General features: G+C 35.6%; 1 protein-coding gene across 5 annotated transcripts in view; it reads right to left on the bottom strand.

Annotated features, from left to right (window-relative positions):
* ARHGAP21 (Rho GTPase activating protein 21) overlaps positions 1 to 15,989 on the bottom strand; it is a 112,060-nt gene that overhangs the window by 38,463 nt on the left and 57,608 nt on the right. For all 5 annotated transcript variants that reach the window (XM_063149816.1, XM_063149832.1, XM_063149831.1 and 2 more), the window contains 3 exons: positions 11,140 to 11,232; positions 7,929 to 8,007; positions 2,447 to 2,501 (listed from right to left, as the gene is read on the bottom strand). In XM_063149816.1, coding sequence (XP_063005886.1) covers positions 2,447 to 2,501; positions 7,929 to 8,007; positions 11,140 to 11,232 — 227 coding nt within the window. The remainder of the gene's footprint in view (positions 1 to 2,446; positions 2,502 to 7,928; positions 8,008 to 11,139; positions 11,233 to 15,989) is intronic.

Below are 15,989 nucleotides of genomic sequence, written 5' to 3'. Positions count from 1 at the left end.
ATGTAGCACAACCAGCATCATTCCTGAATATAATGAAACTATTCCATCCTCTTTGCACTAGATATACCACTTGCTAGCTCATACTACAATATCCAGCAATGCTTGGAGTTTTGCATTTTTATAGCATATTGGTATTTAACATCAATTTACAATGAGCAACACTATTTGAAGACATTTACAGTGACATTTGTCACAGAAAACAACCAAGTTATTTAACATTCTATAACAGCTCACATAACACAACTTCAGGTGTTTCTCCTCTATTATAATTCAGAGGAATTGTACAGATTCTTCATTTTACTGAAGTTACTGAGAATGTACTGTCTCAAGAGATTGCAAATTATTTTAGAAGTGCCAAAACCTTCCCTCCTGTGTGGTAGGTTAAAACAGATACAATTACAGGCCACAACCGATAGACTGTTGTAAGATGCAATTCATGTTTATAATCTTTTTCTTCACAAGTTGCAGCTCAGCCATCAAAGACTGACACTTGGAAACACATATATTGAAGTGTTCAGTGACAGGACTGAATGAACAAACTGCTGCTATCAGAGGTCATTTCCTATAGGCCCAAGTACACCCAGTGCTCAGCCTTATGGATACAGGAAACACCTGTGCCTCCATGGCTTTCCTCTGGAAAATGCTATGTGCAACTGGAAGCCCTCAAAGGTAGTTCACTTTATCCCAAACAAATGTACCTTAGCAAACAGTAGCACAAAACCCTTCTGGTAACATGACCCAACCCAACAGTGAACAACTGAAGCAACTCACACAAGCTACAGGGTCAATGCAAAGCATTTTTTGCAAAGTGATGACTTTACCTGTCAAACCTAATCCTCCTATCTTCAAGGGAGCTACCTCACATACAAAACTCGTAACTCTTATCACATCTGAAAACTCAGAAGGACCTTTTTTATAATGACACCTCAAGATTTTTCATATATCCAATCTTTTCCTAGGACCTCCAGAGTCAGATATTTTCCTCTTTTCTTTGCCCCTCAATCTTTTCAAGGACAATGACCTTATTCTCTTTTTGTTAATATCCCTTCCTAACCCATAATGGCAACAATCATCCTCTTCTGCCCTCTGCCCCCATCTCACCTGTTGATATAACAAGTTATGTACAACCCATTATTTTACACATCTACATCACCTGAAGTTTGCACTTTGTGTTTTGCCAGCAGAGAGATGATGTGTCTTTCCATCCAGACAAACAGAAATGTTTAACTTTAAAACTACAACTCCTGCCTTGTCCAGATTTTTACACTATTATGGCAATAAGACTGCATTAGATGCATAGGGCATTCATATAATTTAAATGTCAGTACTATCCCTGCATTTATACGTATTCACAGTTCCCATTTAAAAAAAGGAAAAACAAACCAAAAAACCGACCATGAAAAAACACCCCAACAGCTTTTCTCTCTCACTTATTCATGCAATCAAAACTCACACCCTGCCCCCAGCGTGTTCTGTGTTGGATTACTGAAATATGTCTTCATCAAATGTTCTCAAAATATCTCTATTCTATTCTAAAATATCACTATTCTATTCTAATAATCTTGGCTTGTTGTCCTAGCTGGAGAGTTCCTGTACTAGATTCTACTTTCACTTTAATGACAAAGTCTGTTTTTTCCTTTACCCTTTAATTTGGTCTGTAATAATGGAAAACAGCTACTGAAACCCATAATTTTTTTTTTTAACACAGTCATCTTACTACTACTGTATGGATTAGAAAACAGACTTCTCCAAATACCAACAAGAAAATCTACCCTTCTTGTCATCTTCTCCTCTCCTCTGCTTCCAATTAAAAATAAACTAGCACATACCAATATACTAGGTGAGTTGTTTTTGATTCTTCACAATATGCCCTTACATATCATGTATTATTCAAGACTCTTTTGGACTTAGAGACACTAAATGGGAGATGAATCATCTTACTACACATGCAGGACCTCAATTAAAATCAAGAACAAATAAGAACTAGTGCAACAAAACATTTACAGCAGTCACAACTTTAAAATTTGGTAATAACCTTTGGCCCATTCATCATACTTCTCAGTCCACTCACCAATTACTGAGTTATTAATAAAGGCTTCATATACTAGCTTTTTAATTCAAATCCTTTAGAACTGGACAACCTAGTTAAAGGAAGCAATCTGATTCATACATTCTAACATAATGAAATTAATCCAAATTACAGTAAAAATATGAACAAGATGTATTTTTTAACATGCTACAAATATCATGTGAAGACAGTACTCCCTATATTTAGATTCCCCTGAAATTTCAGGCACGACAATGAGGTAGGATAATAAAGAAGTTACAAAGAGATAAATATTAACTCTAACTATTTGCTGATAGCACACTTCTAAGACTTTGTAACCAACAACAGAACATTTTTGTTAGGTAATATACTCTCTGAACAGAAGCTTCATAAACATACCAATTGAAGGATGTCCTCATCTTTTGGCATAACACTAAGTTCCAATACACTGTCACTGAAAGAAACAGAAAAAAAATATCACATATAAACTTTCAGAGATTTTCAATTCTTATTACAAAGATAATCCATTTACTTCCATAGAGGAAAACTCTTCAAAAACTCCAACACTCAGCTATTATGACAAACACATGACACAATAATAGCAAAGACTTGCTTGAGAATCTTAGGAAGAGTAGAAGAGAAATCTGACTGAGCCAGTTTATTGAGCCAACACTTTGGGTAGCTTTATTTCCTTTTTTTTTTCCCTTAGGTCCTAAAGGACACTACTTGTTTGGAGCTTTTTGGACAAAACAATGTGACAAATCTGTGAATAAAAGCTAAAACTTTCCTCTTTCTTCAATTTAAAACTAAAGTTTCTTAGCACTTCTTTAAAATTGCTGTGGTGACATTATAATCACCACTTCATCTGCAAAGAGGAGCAATACCAAGGCCAGTACTGACCTACACCTTTCCACTCCAATCACCTCCTAGAAGGATCAACTTAAACAGTCATTCACATGATATCTGAAAGATGGATGAAAAACACTTCTTATTTGAGTGCTCCATTTGTCATCTGAGCTGCTGAAACAACAAGCAGCAGCAGTGGCATAAAGATCCAGGAATCTGAATAGTTCTATCAGTGTGACTCAAACACAAGGAAAACCAGGACACTGAATGTACAATGTACCAGCTACTCACTTGAATATTTTAAACAGTGAAATTCGCAGTTGGTATCTACCAGAATAAGGTATTTTCACAAGCAAGAGAAAAGCATATGCTTGCCACATTGGATACAGAACAGGTGAATTTATTATCTCATCTGAGATAATGGAATAATCTGTTCACATTCATTAAATGTGAAATGGAACAGGTACAGAGAAGGACTACAAAAGACTAATGTACAGCCTATTCTAAGGAGGGCAAAAAAACCAAAATGAAGTTACTGTGACCATTACTTAGAAAATCTCACCTGTAAGAATTAAAAAAAGGATTAAAAAAAAAAATCTCACCAGTTTCAGCATAAGTATCAATGCAAGCTAAGTGGCTATCTCCGAAATCAGCTCATCTGTACTGGTTAGTTCACTGCATTAGGTGACAAAAGACAAAACCAGCACAAAGACTGGCCCAGCTGCAGGGCACAGCAATCAGCCTATGAAAGCACTGACAAGGGACCTCAGTTTATCTGTGCAGAAAAGAAAGCCATCATCTCAAAATGTAATGTGTGATTTATTATGCTTTCTCATATAAAAAATGTTTCTATTTTGTGGTTCCTTTTCCATTTTCTAGCAACCACAGACGTAAGGCTGAATTCCAAAAGCAGAGTATGGGTATTTGGTTTCACAATCTTTTTAAACTACTATTCATTTTGGAAAAAAGTGTTCTCCAAGCAGCATAACATTTACTTTAGTCTAAAAACTGAAGATTAGCAGTGATTTAAGTTGGGGTTTTTTTTTAAGTCCCCACATATCTAGGTAAAAGTAAGTCTTCAAAAGCCTTGTGAAGATTATTTTAAAATACTGAATTTTAAGAAACAAAGGAGTATTGACTTTATGTGCACTTACAATAGCATTTCCCATACTGACTGAATGCATAAACAGCTTGAGGCATTTTTAACAAAGTGTTCAGATTTCAGTTCTACACATGGATGTAAATATCACATCAGGCAACTGTTTACTTGCAGGATTAAGACCTTGGATGTCAAAATTATGATAGCATTGCTCCTTTTGAAGTACTTTTTATATTAAAAAATGTAACTTTACACAGAACAAACCATACTCATTGAAATATTTTGCATGTTTCTCCTCCTCTCCCTTTTTAAGAAAGTGATTAAATCCATTTACACAATTAGCATCTTCTTAGAAGACATTCAGAGGACTAAAGGGTTCCATTCAGAAACAATGTTTTCCATGTAACTCTAATAACTACTTAACTATTCTATTCCTGTTTGCCTGAAGAGACAATTGCCTTTTGGAGACAATTTGGATGTTCTTACTTCGTATCTTGAGACATGCTCTAAGGACATTTTTTATTTCTCATATCAGAAACAAAAAGTATTAAGGAAGACTTCTGGTTTATTGTACAATATCCTGTAAATGCAAATTATGAACTAGAAAGTGTTAGTAAGAACCACCACACAGAAAGTGATAGTCTACACTGGAGCACCAGACACAGTACTCAGAACTCTCAAAGGTATTTATCATTCCAATTACTTTAATTACACATTCTGAGAGTTAAATTCAAATGTCTTGATTCCAAGTCATCAAACTAAAGCAGTAATCATAAAGTCTATCTTCTGATGCATTATTTTGTATTAATGAAACAGATTCAGTAGCTAAACTCTCTACATTTCTGAGTAATCCAAACACTTTCAAGAACAGTTTGAAAGGAGAAACAAGCAGAATAGACAATCATTCAAATTCCCCAGTTTAAGAAAAAAAGGGGGAGGAAAGAGAAGTTGCAAATCAATGTTTCTTCTTTTATTTGGAATAATAAATAATTTACAGAGTTTATGTTAGCAATCCATATATCTCCAAGTTGATTATACATGCAAACAGATAAGAATAAATTCTTAATGGACCAAACCAGCAACTGTTGGCAAAAAAGTAGGAAATATAGAGTTAAAAGTGTAGCCATGATTAATCTCACAGGACTGTAGTTAATTCTACCATCTCTTCTGAGGTGTGCTTTTTATCTCCCAGAGGAAATAACTACTGTAACTTTAGATTTTTTGCTATCTCCAAGCAGAGGAAAATAGAAAACATTCTAGACACAGCTTGAAACTTTTCTGGGAACAGTAATGTTCAGCATGTCTGAATTATATCCCATCCTTAAGTCCCACTGGAAGATAAGGGTATCATTTCACCCAAAGCAGCTAAGTTCTGATGTCTGCAGCATTATATAATGAAGACAAGCAGCTAAAATTGAACAACTTTTTAGAAAAATCATAAGCAGCTAGAAAAATGAAGCCACAGAAGTAATCTAAAAAGATCTGTCAGCCTGCACTGAGTTTTATTGCAAAGAGCTGAACAGTGAGCAATGGGGAAGCCCCCTCTTTAGAGAGAAGAGGATAAAATGTGTTGTAACCTCAAAAACTGCTCGGATGATGAGTAAAATGACAAAATAAGCATTTTGTCATCAATATGTTTGAATGAGTAATTAAAAAAATAAAAGTACAGCAATTAAAATTTCTAGAAAACCAACATACAACACATTAAGACTATGAAGAAAACATCTTTATTCATAAAAAATATTTCAGCAGACAACTCTGCCTTTCAAAAAGCCTTTCAGTAAGTTGCCTTCACAAGGCCAACTAAAGCAGACAAGGTGTGCTGGATGAAAGATCAGCAAAGACACAAAAACACAATAAAAACTGTTATCACTGGGTGGTTTTGATGTGAAGACACTCAAAAGTGAATTTGTGCAAGGCCAACCTATGAAGAATTACTAAATCAATGAAGATAAACCCTGTGGTCCAGCAACTTCCTGAATCAAGTATTTACAGAAAGAAGGCTGGTATTATCTGCCCACTCAATCACTCTGTGGTTTCAGTGTTTTCACAGACTTCAAAGAAATCTTTACTGGGTATTATCACAGAGGATAATGGCATAACAGACCATCAGTCTGGCCCAGGTGGCAATGCTAATGCAAGAGCAGCATGTACCATAACGCCATTTTATTTGCCATGAAATGGCAGCATAATAAGTAAAAGAACTTATATTCAGACCAAACTGCTCTGAGCTCAAAAATACTGTTTTCAAGCAAAGAATGAGAGACAGCTGATTCTTCTGGCACATGAGAAGTACTGTCTGTAAGCTACAAGATACACCTGATGTGGAGTCTGAGCTCTCACTACAGATCAGAATTAATATTTATCTGTTTATCCTAAGAGGTTCAGCTGTAGACTTCCTGATGGTTGAATATGCTGTATAAAATGCTCGAGGATACACATGACCTTTTGTTACGATCTTCTGTGATGTACACATCTGGCTTTAGAAAACAAACTGTTCTCTCCTAACACAATAGCATCCCTTCATCCTCCCTGCCCTGATGGAAATCAGGGGGATAGATGCAGCAGTGTGCTACATCCTCCCTGGCTGCACTAGAAAATCACTGACAAGGCTTGTTCAGGGGTGCCCAGTTCACCCACAGGGGGCAGGGGTTCAGTCCTATTGAACAGTTCACTACCTACCCTCACTGAAAATACACTCCATTCCCAGGCACACCTAGAGTTAAGAATCACTGAGCACACAAGGCACTCAAAGATGTGACTGGTCTCTTTCTTGGATGAAGAGAGTTGATTGACTGATCTATGTAGTTGGGCATACAATGTATCTTGGGTATACACTATTGTACAATAGCGCTGCTTGTAAAAATACAAAATACAGAAACAAGCCATGGCTATGTTATGTCCAGTGAAGGAAATAAAAAAGCCCATCTGTCCAGCTCTTGTACAGACAGCATTAATGACACAAAACATGTTTCAGTCTACTTTGTCCATCACATCTCTGAATACAGTTTTGTTGTTTATAAAAAACCCAAAATAACAACTAACATCCAAACCAAAACCACAGACACAAACCACCCTAGGTGGACACATTTTGAACAAAATCTTGAATGAAGACATCACTGAAATAGGAAAATTAGAATCTGATTTTTCCTTCTCCAAACAGTAAGCATATCTAACACATGACGAGCCAGTAAAATTATGACCCATGAGATGTACTTAGAAAACATTCTTTCATACTGATCATAATACATCCTTTTGCCACATAACTCAGTAATATATTGAAAACTTGTTGCTATAGAACAGAAATTGACACCAAGAAAACTGTAAAAAGAAGCAGACATGAGACATGAAAGAGTGTCTAGACTCATGCACAGACATAATTTCACAAGTGCTTGTAAGTTGAAGGAGCAGTAAATATCAGTATTTTCTCAGCTCTGAGCAAGGTTCATAATCTGCTGCAAAACAGAGGAAAGCAAAGACTTACTGCAGATACTGTGCACGTGTGCACTAGCATAAATTTTTCCTTCACCAGATATGTTGATTTCTAGTTCTGAGATCTCATAAGCAAGGTGGATTTTATAATCTTTTTTTTCCAATTGACACATGTATAAATACCGAATCTATTTCAGTTCAAACTTCCTCTATAACACTTGGTGTTATTTGCTAACAAGGGACAAGTACCAACAACAAAAAGACTGTGGTACAATTCAGCACATCTATTCTCAAACTCTTCTCAGCAAGCAGCAAATATATGAAAAAAAGAAATAATAAAACTGAGTGTGTATTAATGAAGATTTAGTAATACGATGACTTTTCAAAACTACTGTAAGCGGGCACTTAATGCTCAGTATATAAGAAGTATAATGATAATACAATACTTAATTGATAATTATAATACTATTATATACCAATATAATGATAATACCATTATCTTACCTGTTCTGTATTAATGCAATGACTTGAGAATATGTTTTCCCAATAACACTTTCTCCGTTGACTTTTATAATTCTGTCACCTGTAGAGGGAAAAATTTTAACTGAAATTAGTTTGTCTAGATGTTTGTAAAACAGTTTTTATTTTGTATTTCTATACCTCACAAAATAAAGAACACCCATATGTTAAATTCAAGGTAAAATGTCTGCCTCAAAAATCAAAAAAGATTTCTCCGAATATTTTGTAACACTGTCCTCATTTAGAGTTTAATACACTCTCATAAATTAATCGTGAAATATATTGTGTAGAGCTGTTTTTAGCCTGTGATGAAAAACCTATCCTGCTCTTTTGACCAAATGGTATCTAAGACATCTCTGATCAGAAGAGCAGAAAGGTATCTTGAATTTCCTAATGAGGAGAAAATGGTCTGAAGGATTACAGACAGGGAGCTTGAAATAGTTACTGGAGGAGGAGAAGCTGAAAGAAAGGACCTGTGCAAAGTGAGGCAAAGGGAATGGCTTTTTCAACATTGCTTCAGAAACTTTTTAAAAGCCCTTTTTGTTTTTCTGGCACGATCAAATCAAATCAAAGCAAGGAAAAAGTTGTTCACTCTGACTACCCACCCTGTCTTGGGGACAATAATGATTTAAATACTTGTGCTCTGTGGAGGTTCCCCACACAAACCCCATGGATTAACAAACTACACAGATCTGACTTTTTAATTTTGTCTGCGCACAAGGTAAAACATCATGCCAATAAACTGGTATGATATTTTCAACTTTCTTATAAAGTTTACCTACTCCCCTTCATCCACCAGTTACCTTCTTGCCTGAAAGAACCCTGAGTCTTCTCTCCTGCTTCCTAAGCAATGAAAGAAAGCTTGGTGGCAACAAGCTCTGAATCCTGGCTAGGTCATACTGCAGAACTTCCCCAGAACACACCAGATCCTTCTCTGGGACTTCAACTGGCTCTTTTCCAGGTTGTTTAAGAACAGCCTGCTATGTGGGCTACATTGCCACAGATCTTTACTCAGTATTCCCACTAAAAACTATAATTAGGAGTATCATTAGAGTAGGTCATATAATTTTATCTATACTTGTGCAGCTTTTATTTTTTCACAGAAGCAGACCAGATTACACACAGCAGTGACACAAGTCTACTTGAAATAGGCATTCCACGGATCTGCCAAAAGATCTGATGGGGACACACTGCAGAACTGGTTACATAAATGACATGAGCACAGACAACTCTGCAAGTGCAACTTTGTTCTGTTTCAGATCCATAGGAAGGGAAGTCAGTGCAAAACTGTAGTGCAAAAAAGGACACAGAAACATGAAGGCTTTTTCTAACAGCTCTCCATCAGTCTGGTAGCCTGCTACATATTTTGATCAAAGTAGAGATTAATCAGAATGCCCCATCCACATACACTTAATTCTTTATATTCCTACATAAAGATAAATGACAGCACGAAGATCAAGACATGGGAAATACAGATCTGTTTGATCTGTTTTGGCTGTTCATGTTTCAATATTTCTAGTATTTATGAACTCCAGGATATGTTATTTTTAATTAAATGCCTTAGAGGTTAAATATGGGAGAGGTATTACCTTTCTAACTCTAATAAAGATGATTTTACAGGAGTATTCAAAAATACTTCTGAATTTTATATTCTGTCTTATATTTAAGATATCTTTTGCTATTCCTCAAATTTGCCAGAATATTTCAAGTTTTCTGGTGAGAAGCAGACAAGTAAGCTCCTGAAATGGAGCTCATTTATCACCAGTGATGAAACATATGTTGAACTTTCAGTATTACAAAGGACCCTGCAGGAGTGAAACAAGAATTGACAAACAATTTCCTAAACTCATATTGAATATTAAGTGTTTTCATTGGTGTGACCATGAAATAGAGCAAAATTACATTAGAAAAAAAAACCAAACAAAACCAGGTAATAACAATAACAGTTGATTTTACAAAATAAATGTATACAGTGTCTGCATGAGAGGTTAAGCAATCTACCTGGCTGATTATTCCCTAAATGTTTTATAATACCAAGACAGAGATACAGTAATATATTTCACCCTAAAATTCATAAACAAGAAATACTGGCATGACCTAATTAGATGTAACTGCTATAAGCAGTGTGTTTAAGAAGATTCTACTTATTAAAAATGTCTTCTCTCATTTATTTTCTGCTCTTTATTCTGGGCTCCTAAAAATCTCTTCTATAACTAAAAAAAAAAAAAAAAAAAACCAAAAAAATTCTCTACAGATTTCATCTCTCTCAATTTGGCAGACACTGAACAGAGCAGAAATTAACATGGTTCCTCTGTACAAATTCAACATATGCTGCGTTTTATCAAGCCAAAACATCTTTATATAATAGCAATCAAATTCTGCCAAAGTATCCCTTCTCTAAATAACTATTTAAGGAGGAGTTAAAAAAAAACCTAAAACCCTTATGGTGTACAAGTGGGATCTAGAACTGTTTTTAAACTGATCAACCTAGGAACTTTGTATTTCTTTAGGAAGAACATACAAAACTTATTCCATTCCAGTCAATTTGAGGTATATAACTTTTCTAAAAATATAACATCCCATTATTGACACAAGCACAAGCCTTTCACAGAATAGAAGTTTTGCCACCTTTTTAAGAAACTTGTGTTCATATTGGCATCCATCTATATATGTAACTTTATCACCTGGAAGATTTTCTACTCTAATACTGTTTGGTTGTTTTCTTTCAGCACTTAACGTATGAACCAGTTCACAAAAAAACCTCCATGTTTTCTGCTCTCCAGTTTGATTAAATGAGCAATTGAAAAGAATTTTGTAAGAACAGACAGACTTGGACTGTTCCTATTTGATTTAAAGGAGGTAGAGTAGAAAACTTTTATCTCATGTACAAAGACCTAAATGTTTTCAGGTTACCAATTTGCCCCAAACCAAAGAAATACGAGCTTACAGGTCTTATTTTCCTTTTTTCCCTCTTCTTCATGTATTTTGTTACTCTCTTTAAGACAGCAAATCAGAAAGACTAGGACTTTGATGCCTTAATAAGCAAAACAAGGTTCCAAGGTGAAAAACACTGGAGGACAACTTAAAAGCTTCTAAAGGAAAAAACAAGGTTTAAATGGAAGATAGAACTATGTAGTAGCAAACTTAAATCATATGTATTTTACATAATGTACATGAACATGCTATTGAACAGTACCTGTGCACAGCCCAGCTTCAAAAGCAGGTCCACCCTCTTTAACTTGTTTAACGAATATGGTATCCATTGGCTCCAGTCTATTTCTTTGTTTTCCTGAGAAAGAAAGAATATCTCAATTGCATTTCATTGTACTGCATTACAATGTTTCATTTTAAAATACTTTGGGAAGCAATCCTGCTGCATTCACAGAGACATACAAAGAAATAGTAATGTAATGGAAAGTGAAAAATAAAATTTTAAAATCTTCCCGTAGATGGAAAAAACATTGATTTACAGTTCTCATGAACCACTAAAGTGATTTTCCAACAGTGTTCTTCAGAACCTCCAAGATGAAGTATAAAGTTTTCTTGAAGATTTACCAAGGTTCAAAAAGAAATTTATAATTCAAATTATATACACAGCATATGTTTGCACATGCTATATATGTCTCTATATATAATCTGAAGTTAATCTACAGTAGTTAAAAACCACGTACAGCTGTATTTTCTTGCTTTCTCAATACACACTTAAGTTCTATACTTCCAGAAACACGGGCACCTTTTGGTTTTACATGCCTGTCATCAAAGCTAAATCATTCTTTGCTAAGTAGTAAAAGCTTCTGAAAATCAAGATAGGAGGGTGGGGGTGTGTACAGTAAAATAAACAAAAAACTCCAGGGTTATACAGCAGGCTGAAATACAGTACATCTGTCCTACATTTGCACACAGCTGGAGTAAGCCATTTTACAGCATCTAGAGCTTCACCAGTGAAGTTAAAAACCAAAATCAAACCCCCCAAACCCCCAAATATTCACAAAGAAAACCACCCATAAATAATGAATAATAAATAAATAAATGCATCCATTATGGCCCTGCATGGTCCCGTGCTCACAGAAGCAGTGGCACAACCTGAAAGGCTCCAGCCAGATCCACTCAGTCTCACAGTGTCAGAGCTGGCTTTGCCAGCCTTGGCCCATCCCAGCTTCAGGCTCCAGTTTCCATCCCTGCTGCACACTCCCAGCTAAGGAAATGCCACCTTTGGAGGCTGTGTGAGGAGCCAGCCCAGGGAACTGACACAGCGCAAAAATAAGCTGGGTCTATGCTCCAGGTTAGCAGGAAACCCTGGCTTGGTGGAGAGAGGCTTAAATTGCAGAAAAAGAAGGAACAGCATGAAAGAAAAAAGGTATTACTTAAAATTGGCATTGCTGATAAAAGTAACTCCTTAAAACTGGCATTATTAGGTTCTAATCATTTCTGAAATGACTGGCCTTTGACTAAGGCACAAGTCTTAGGCTTAGGCTTTTGAAAGTACTTTCCCCACAGCTTTAAATGTTCCACCTAAAACATTTAATAAATCACAGTAGTATTTATTGAATACTAATAAGGTGCCCTCTTCACCTCTTTTTTTTTAGTTCAGTTTCCATGTGGGCAAAGTTCATTGGAAAAACTTTAGTAACTGCAAAAAACCAGACCACCCTGTGACTCTGATTCAGTTTTTCAGATCCTGGTTTTAGCCTAATGCCTTTATTGTGCAGATCCTCAGTGTCCTGCCATTTTACCATAAAACAGTTCAACAAAATGGCTCTAAATGGCCTTCTCAAAATAGTTCCAGATTGGGAGCAAATAATCAAAAAGTTTATTTGATAGAATCAGATAAATACTATATATATAGCAACTGAATTACAAATCAAGAAACTCCAGCTGGCAGCTCAGTCCCCAAATACTTAAAATTTGATTAGCAGGATACAGCTACAAAACATACAAAATGCTCTTTGTGAGCCAAAGTTAATATCTGTCATTTTTAATTTGCAGATTTAAATAGACACTGAACATGTGATGGGTCTTGTCTTTTAAAAAGCCAGTAACATTTCAAAAAGTTTAGAGAAGCTCCAAGATTAATCTACCCAGATGCCATGAACAAAAGGTTGCTTCAACCGCTTGCAAGAATGAAGTTAAAATATGACCTTTTACAGGACCACCAAACATCCTTCCCAGTGCTGCCACTTATCTTTTACTGAAGACACATACATTTCCTAAAGTGGCAAGAAAAATAAAAATAATACAGCTTCCACAGCACATTTATCACATCTCAGCTTCCTTTATAAAATACTCTTCAAAAAATATTAGTGACCTACTGCTAGTTTGCTTAACACTCAAGTGCTGCTTTATGCCTTGTCCATACCTGAACATGCAAATCAAGAGGTCAGGCAGATAAAGCTACTCCCATTCAGTATGCAACACAGAACTCCTTTAATACACTTCCCACTTCTGAGTAAGAGGGGAAACTTGCCACAATTTATGGAGAACAGAGACTGCAGCCTTCCCTTTCATCTGACCTGCCTGTCAGCTACACCAGGCACATTACAGGCACTCACTTCACATTTCTACAGATTGATTTTATCAATCAATTCAGAAAGCTAATTGCGTATTAAACTTGGCTTTTTGTCCTACTTGCAGAAGGAGGCTATATTAAACAGTCATTCTTACTTCCTAAAAAAGGTCAACCACTAAACAAAAAATCAATTTAAGGGGAAAAAATTAGGATAAAAGGTTCAAAATGTTGATTACATTTGCATATTCATTTCACAATTCAGCACTATCCAAATACAAGTAGAAACAAGAAGAAATCTTAGAACTCTCAAGTTCTGTTAGGTAAATATGTGTTCTTCACTTCTCCTTGATCTTCTACGCATTTGGATACAAACCAAATATTTTTTAATCAGTAACATAGAAATGAACTTCCTTGAATACATAACCTCAATGTACATTTATACTTGGAGTTTGAAACTCAAGCAAAGCTAAGCAATATTTTTTGACAGAAGTTAACAGTACTTTTTCAGACCAGCTGAGGGGAATAAATCATGAAAATGTATACTCAATCATCATAGAAATAAATCTCAAGTAAAAAGGATTATCTAATAACTCACCTCATGTCTCAAAATTTAACATTCACTACACTCTGATTAAATTATGCCTAAATCTCCCTGTGATCCTGTCTGCACCCAATTATCAGGCAAAAGCAAAATGCTGCCTAGAAATGAGAGCCTAAACTGCCCACCTCCTGAACACCACAACCTAGAAGAGAATATCACAGCCAAGTGTTTTACACTAAGCTCTCCAGGTCTGCACTATGTACTGTAAGGATTCATGATTTTTGTTTCTAATATTGAAAAGACCAATTTTTTTTTTGAGCATGCCAGCAATTCCTGACAAGGTGATACAACAAAGAACAGCAAAAGCACCTCAGGCCTCTAGTCTGTAAGACATATAAGACTTATTTGTGCTTTTCCAGTGCTCATTACTGCATGTGATTCTGCCTCCTTCTCCATACTTTTGTAAACAAAACAAAATACTTTGTAATTGAGCATTACCTTGCAGGCTACCAGCAAATACAACAAATTCTCCCAAATCTTCAATGGCAAATGAAAAATAAGACATCATGCACACACAAAGAACAAAGTGTGAGCTGCCAGTAATGCATTCACATATGCAAGGAAACAGCACAGATGAAAAGCACAACTTCATTTGTACTTCATTCCCTCTTAAATGTAGCTATAAAGAAATACGTATTCCTACATTAGGGCAAAAAAAAGAAAAAAGCAAATAAAGCTGGTAAGTACACAACTCAGCTGATCTGAAACTGAAAAAGCCCATCAGGTTGTCCTTTCCTGTATCACTTTTGTAAGCACATGAAAATTTCCAGCATGACTAAATGGTCACCAGTCAATATAAATTCAAAGGCAAGTTTTTGTCCAGCCAGTAGTGTAGTTTTGCTAACAGTACAACTAAAATACTGCTTGCAGTGCTATGACTCCCTTCAATTATGTTATCCAAATGAAAATATTACTTTAGAGTAAGCAAACTGGTGTCTGAATTTTTAATCAGAGATTCAGCATCATCAGAAATAAGGAAAGAAAATAAATACCCAAGTACCGAGAAGGCTCAAGACAAAAATTCATTGGCTTCAACACGGATAGTAAGGAATCAGGTGAGTCTTAATAATAAGGTCCTTAGCCTAGACAACCAAAGAAAAAGTAGCCTGAAGAAGCATTAACATGTGTAAATCAAATGCAAGACAAATATAGAAAACCCATGTATTGAAACAAGATTTTTCTGAGCCAATATGCCTTTTCATAACTCTATGCAAATCTTCTAATAAATCAGAGACTACATGCCACCTACAATAACCACAGAGATCACAGTAAAATCTAGAAACTAAAATTAGTGCCTTGTTTTAGTTTTTGTTCAAATGACTGCAAAACAAAGACTTTATTCATAGCACATATCATGGAATCATTCATGATCTAACCTTTATACTGCCTGGATCTAGGAGCTGAGACTTCAAGTCAATAATGCCTTCACAGCCTGACAGGAGAAAACAAGTCTCCCATGGCAAAGTTACAAGGAAGCTTTCCTGACAAATGCTTAAGAGGCCTCAAGAGGCAGAGGGGAATATGTTGCACTAGCAACCATCACATTTATAAAATCATAGAATTCAAACGTGCTCTCCCTGATAAAAGAAAATATTTAAAAAAACTACTTTTAAACAGAACAGTAGAATTAAGACTAAGTAACATTTAAAACTGACTTACATCTAGGGGGTGATATTCTGCAAGGCTTCTCCTAACTCCCCCAAATTTGACATAGAAATTAATTTTATCTAGGTGCCAATTCTAGTTTAATCCCCTAAAAATCTAGTTTGAAATACAGCTGCTTCAAGGAACATAACTAGTATTGTGTCAAATGCAGTAACCATGACTTAGCTTTTAAATTACTCCCTGCAGACCAGACAATATTACTGTATGCTCTATGATTCACCTGGAAAACAAAATGACATGGCAGAAGTTATGCTATCTAATCTACCAACACACT

This window comes from Melospiza melodia, chromosome 1 (genome assembly GCF_035770615.1).
Source record: "Melospiza melodia melodia isolate bMelMel2 chromosome 1, bMelMel2.pri, whole genome shotgun sequence".
Classification (NCBI taxonomy): Eukaryota; Metazoa; Chordata; class Aves; order Passeriformes; family Passerellidae; genus Melospiza; species Melospiza melodia.
The sequence above is the reverse complement of the archived record's forward strand: the minus strand, read 5'-3'. Positions and strand labels throughout refer to the sequence as shown.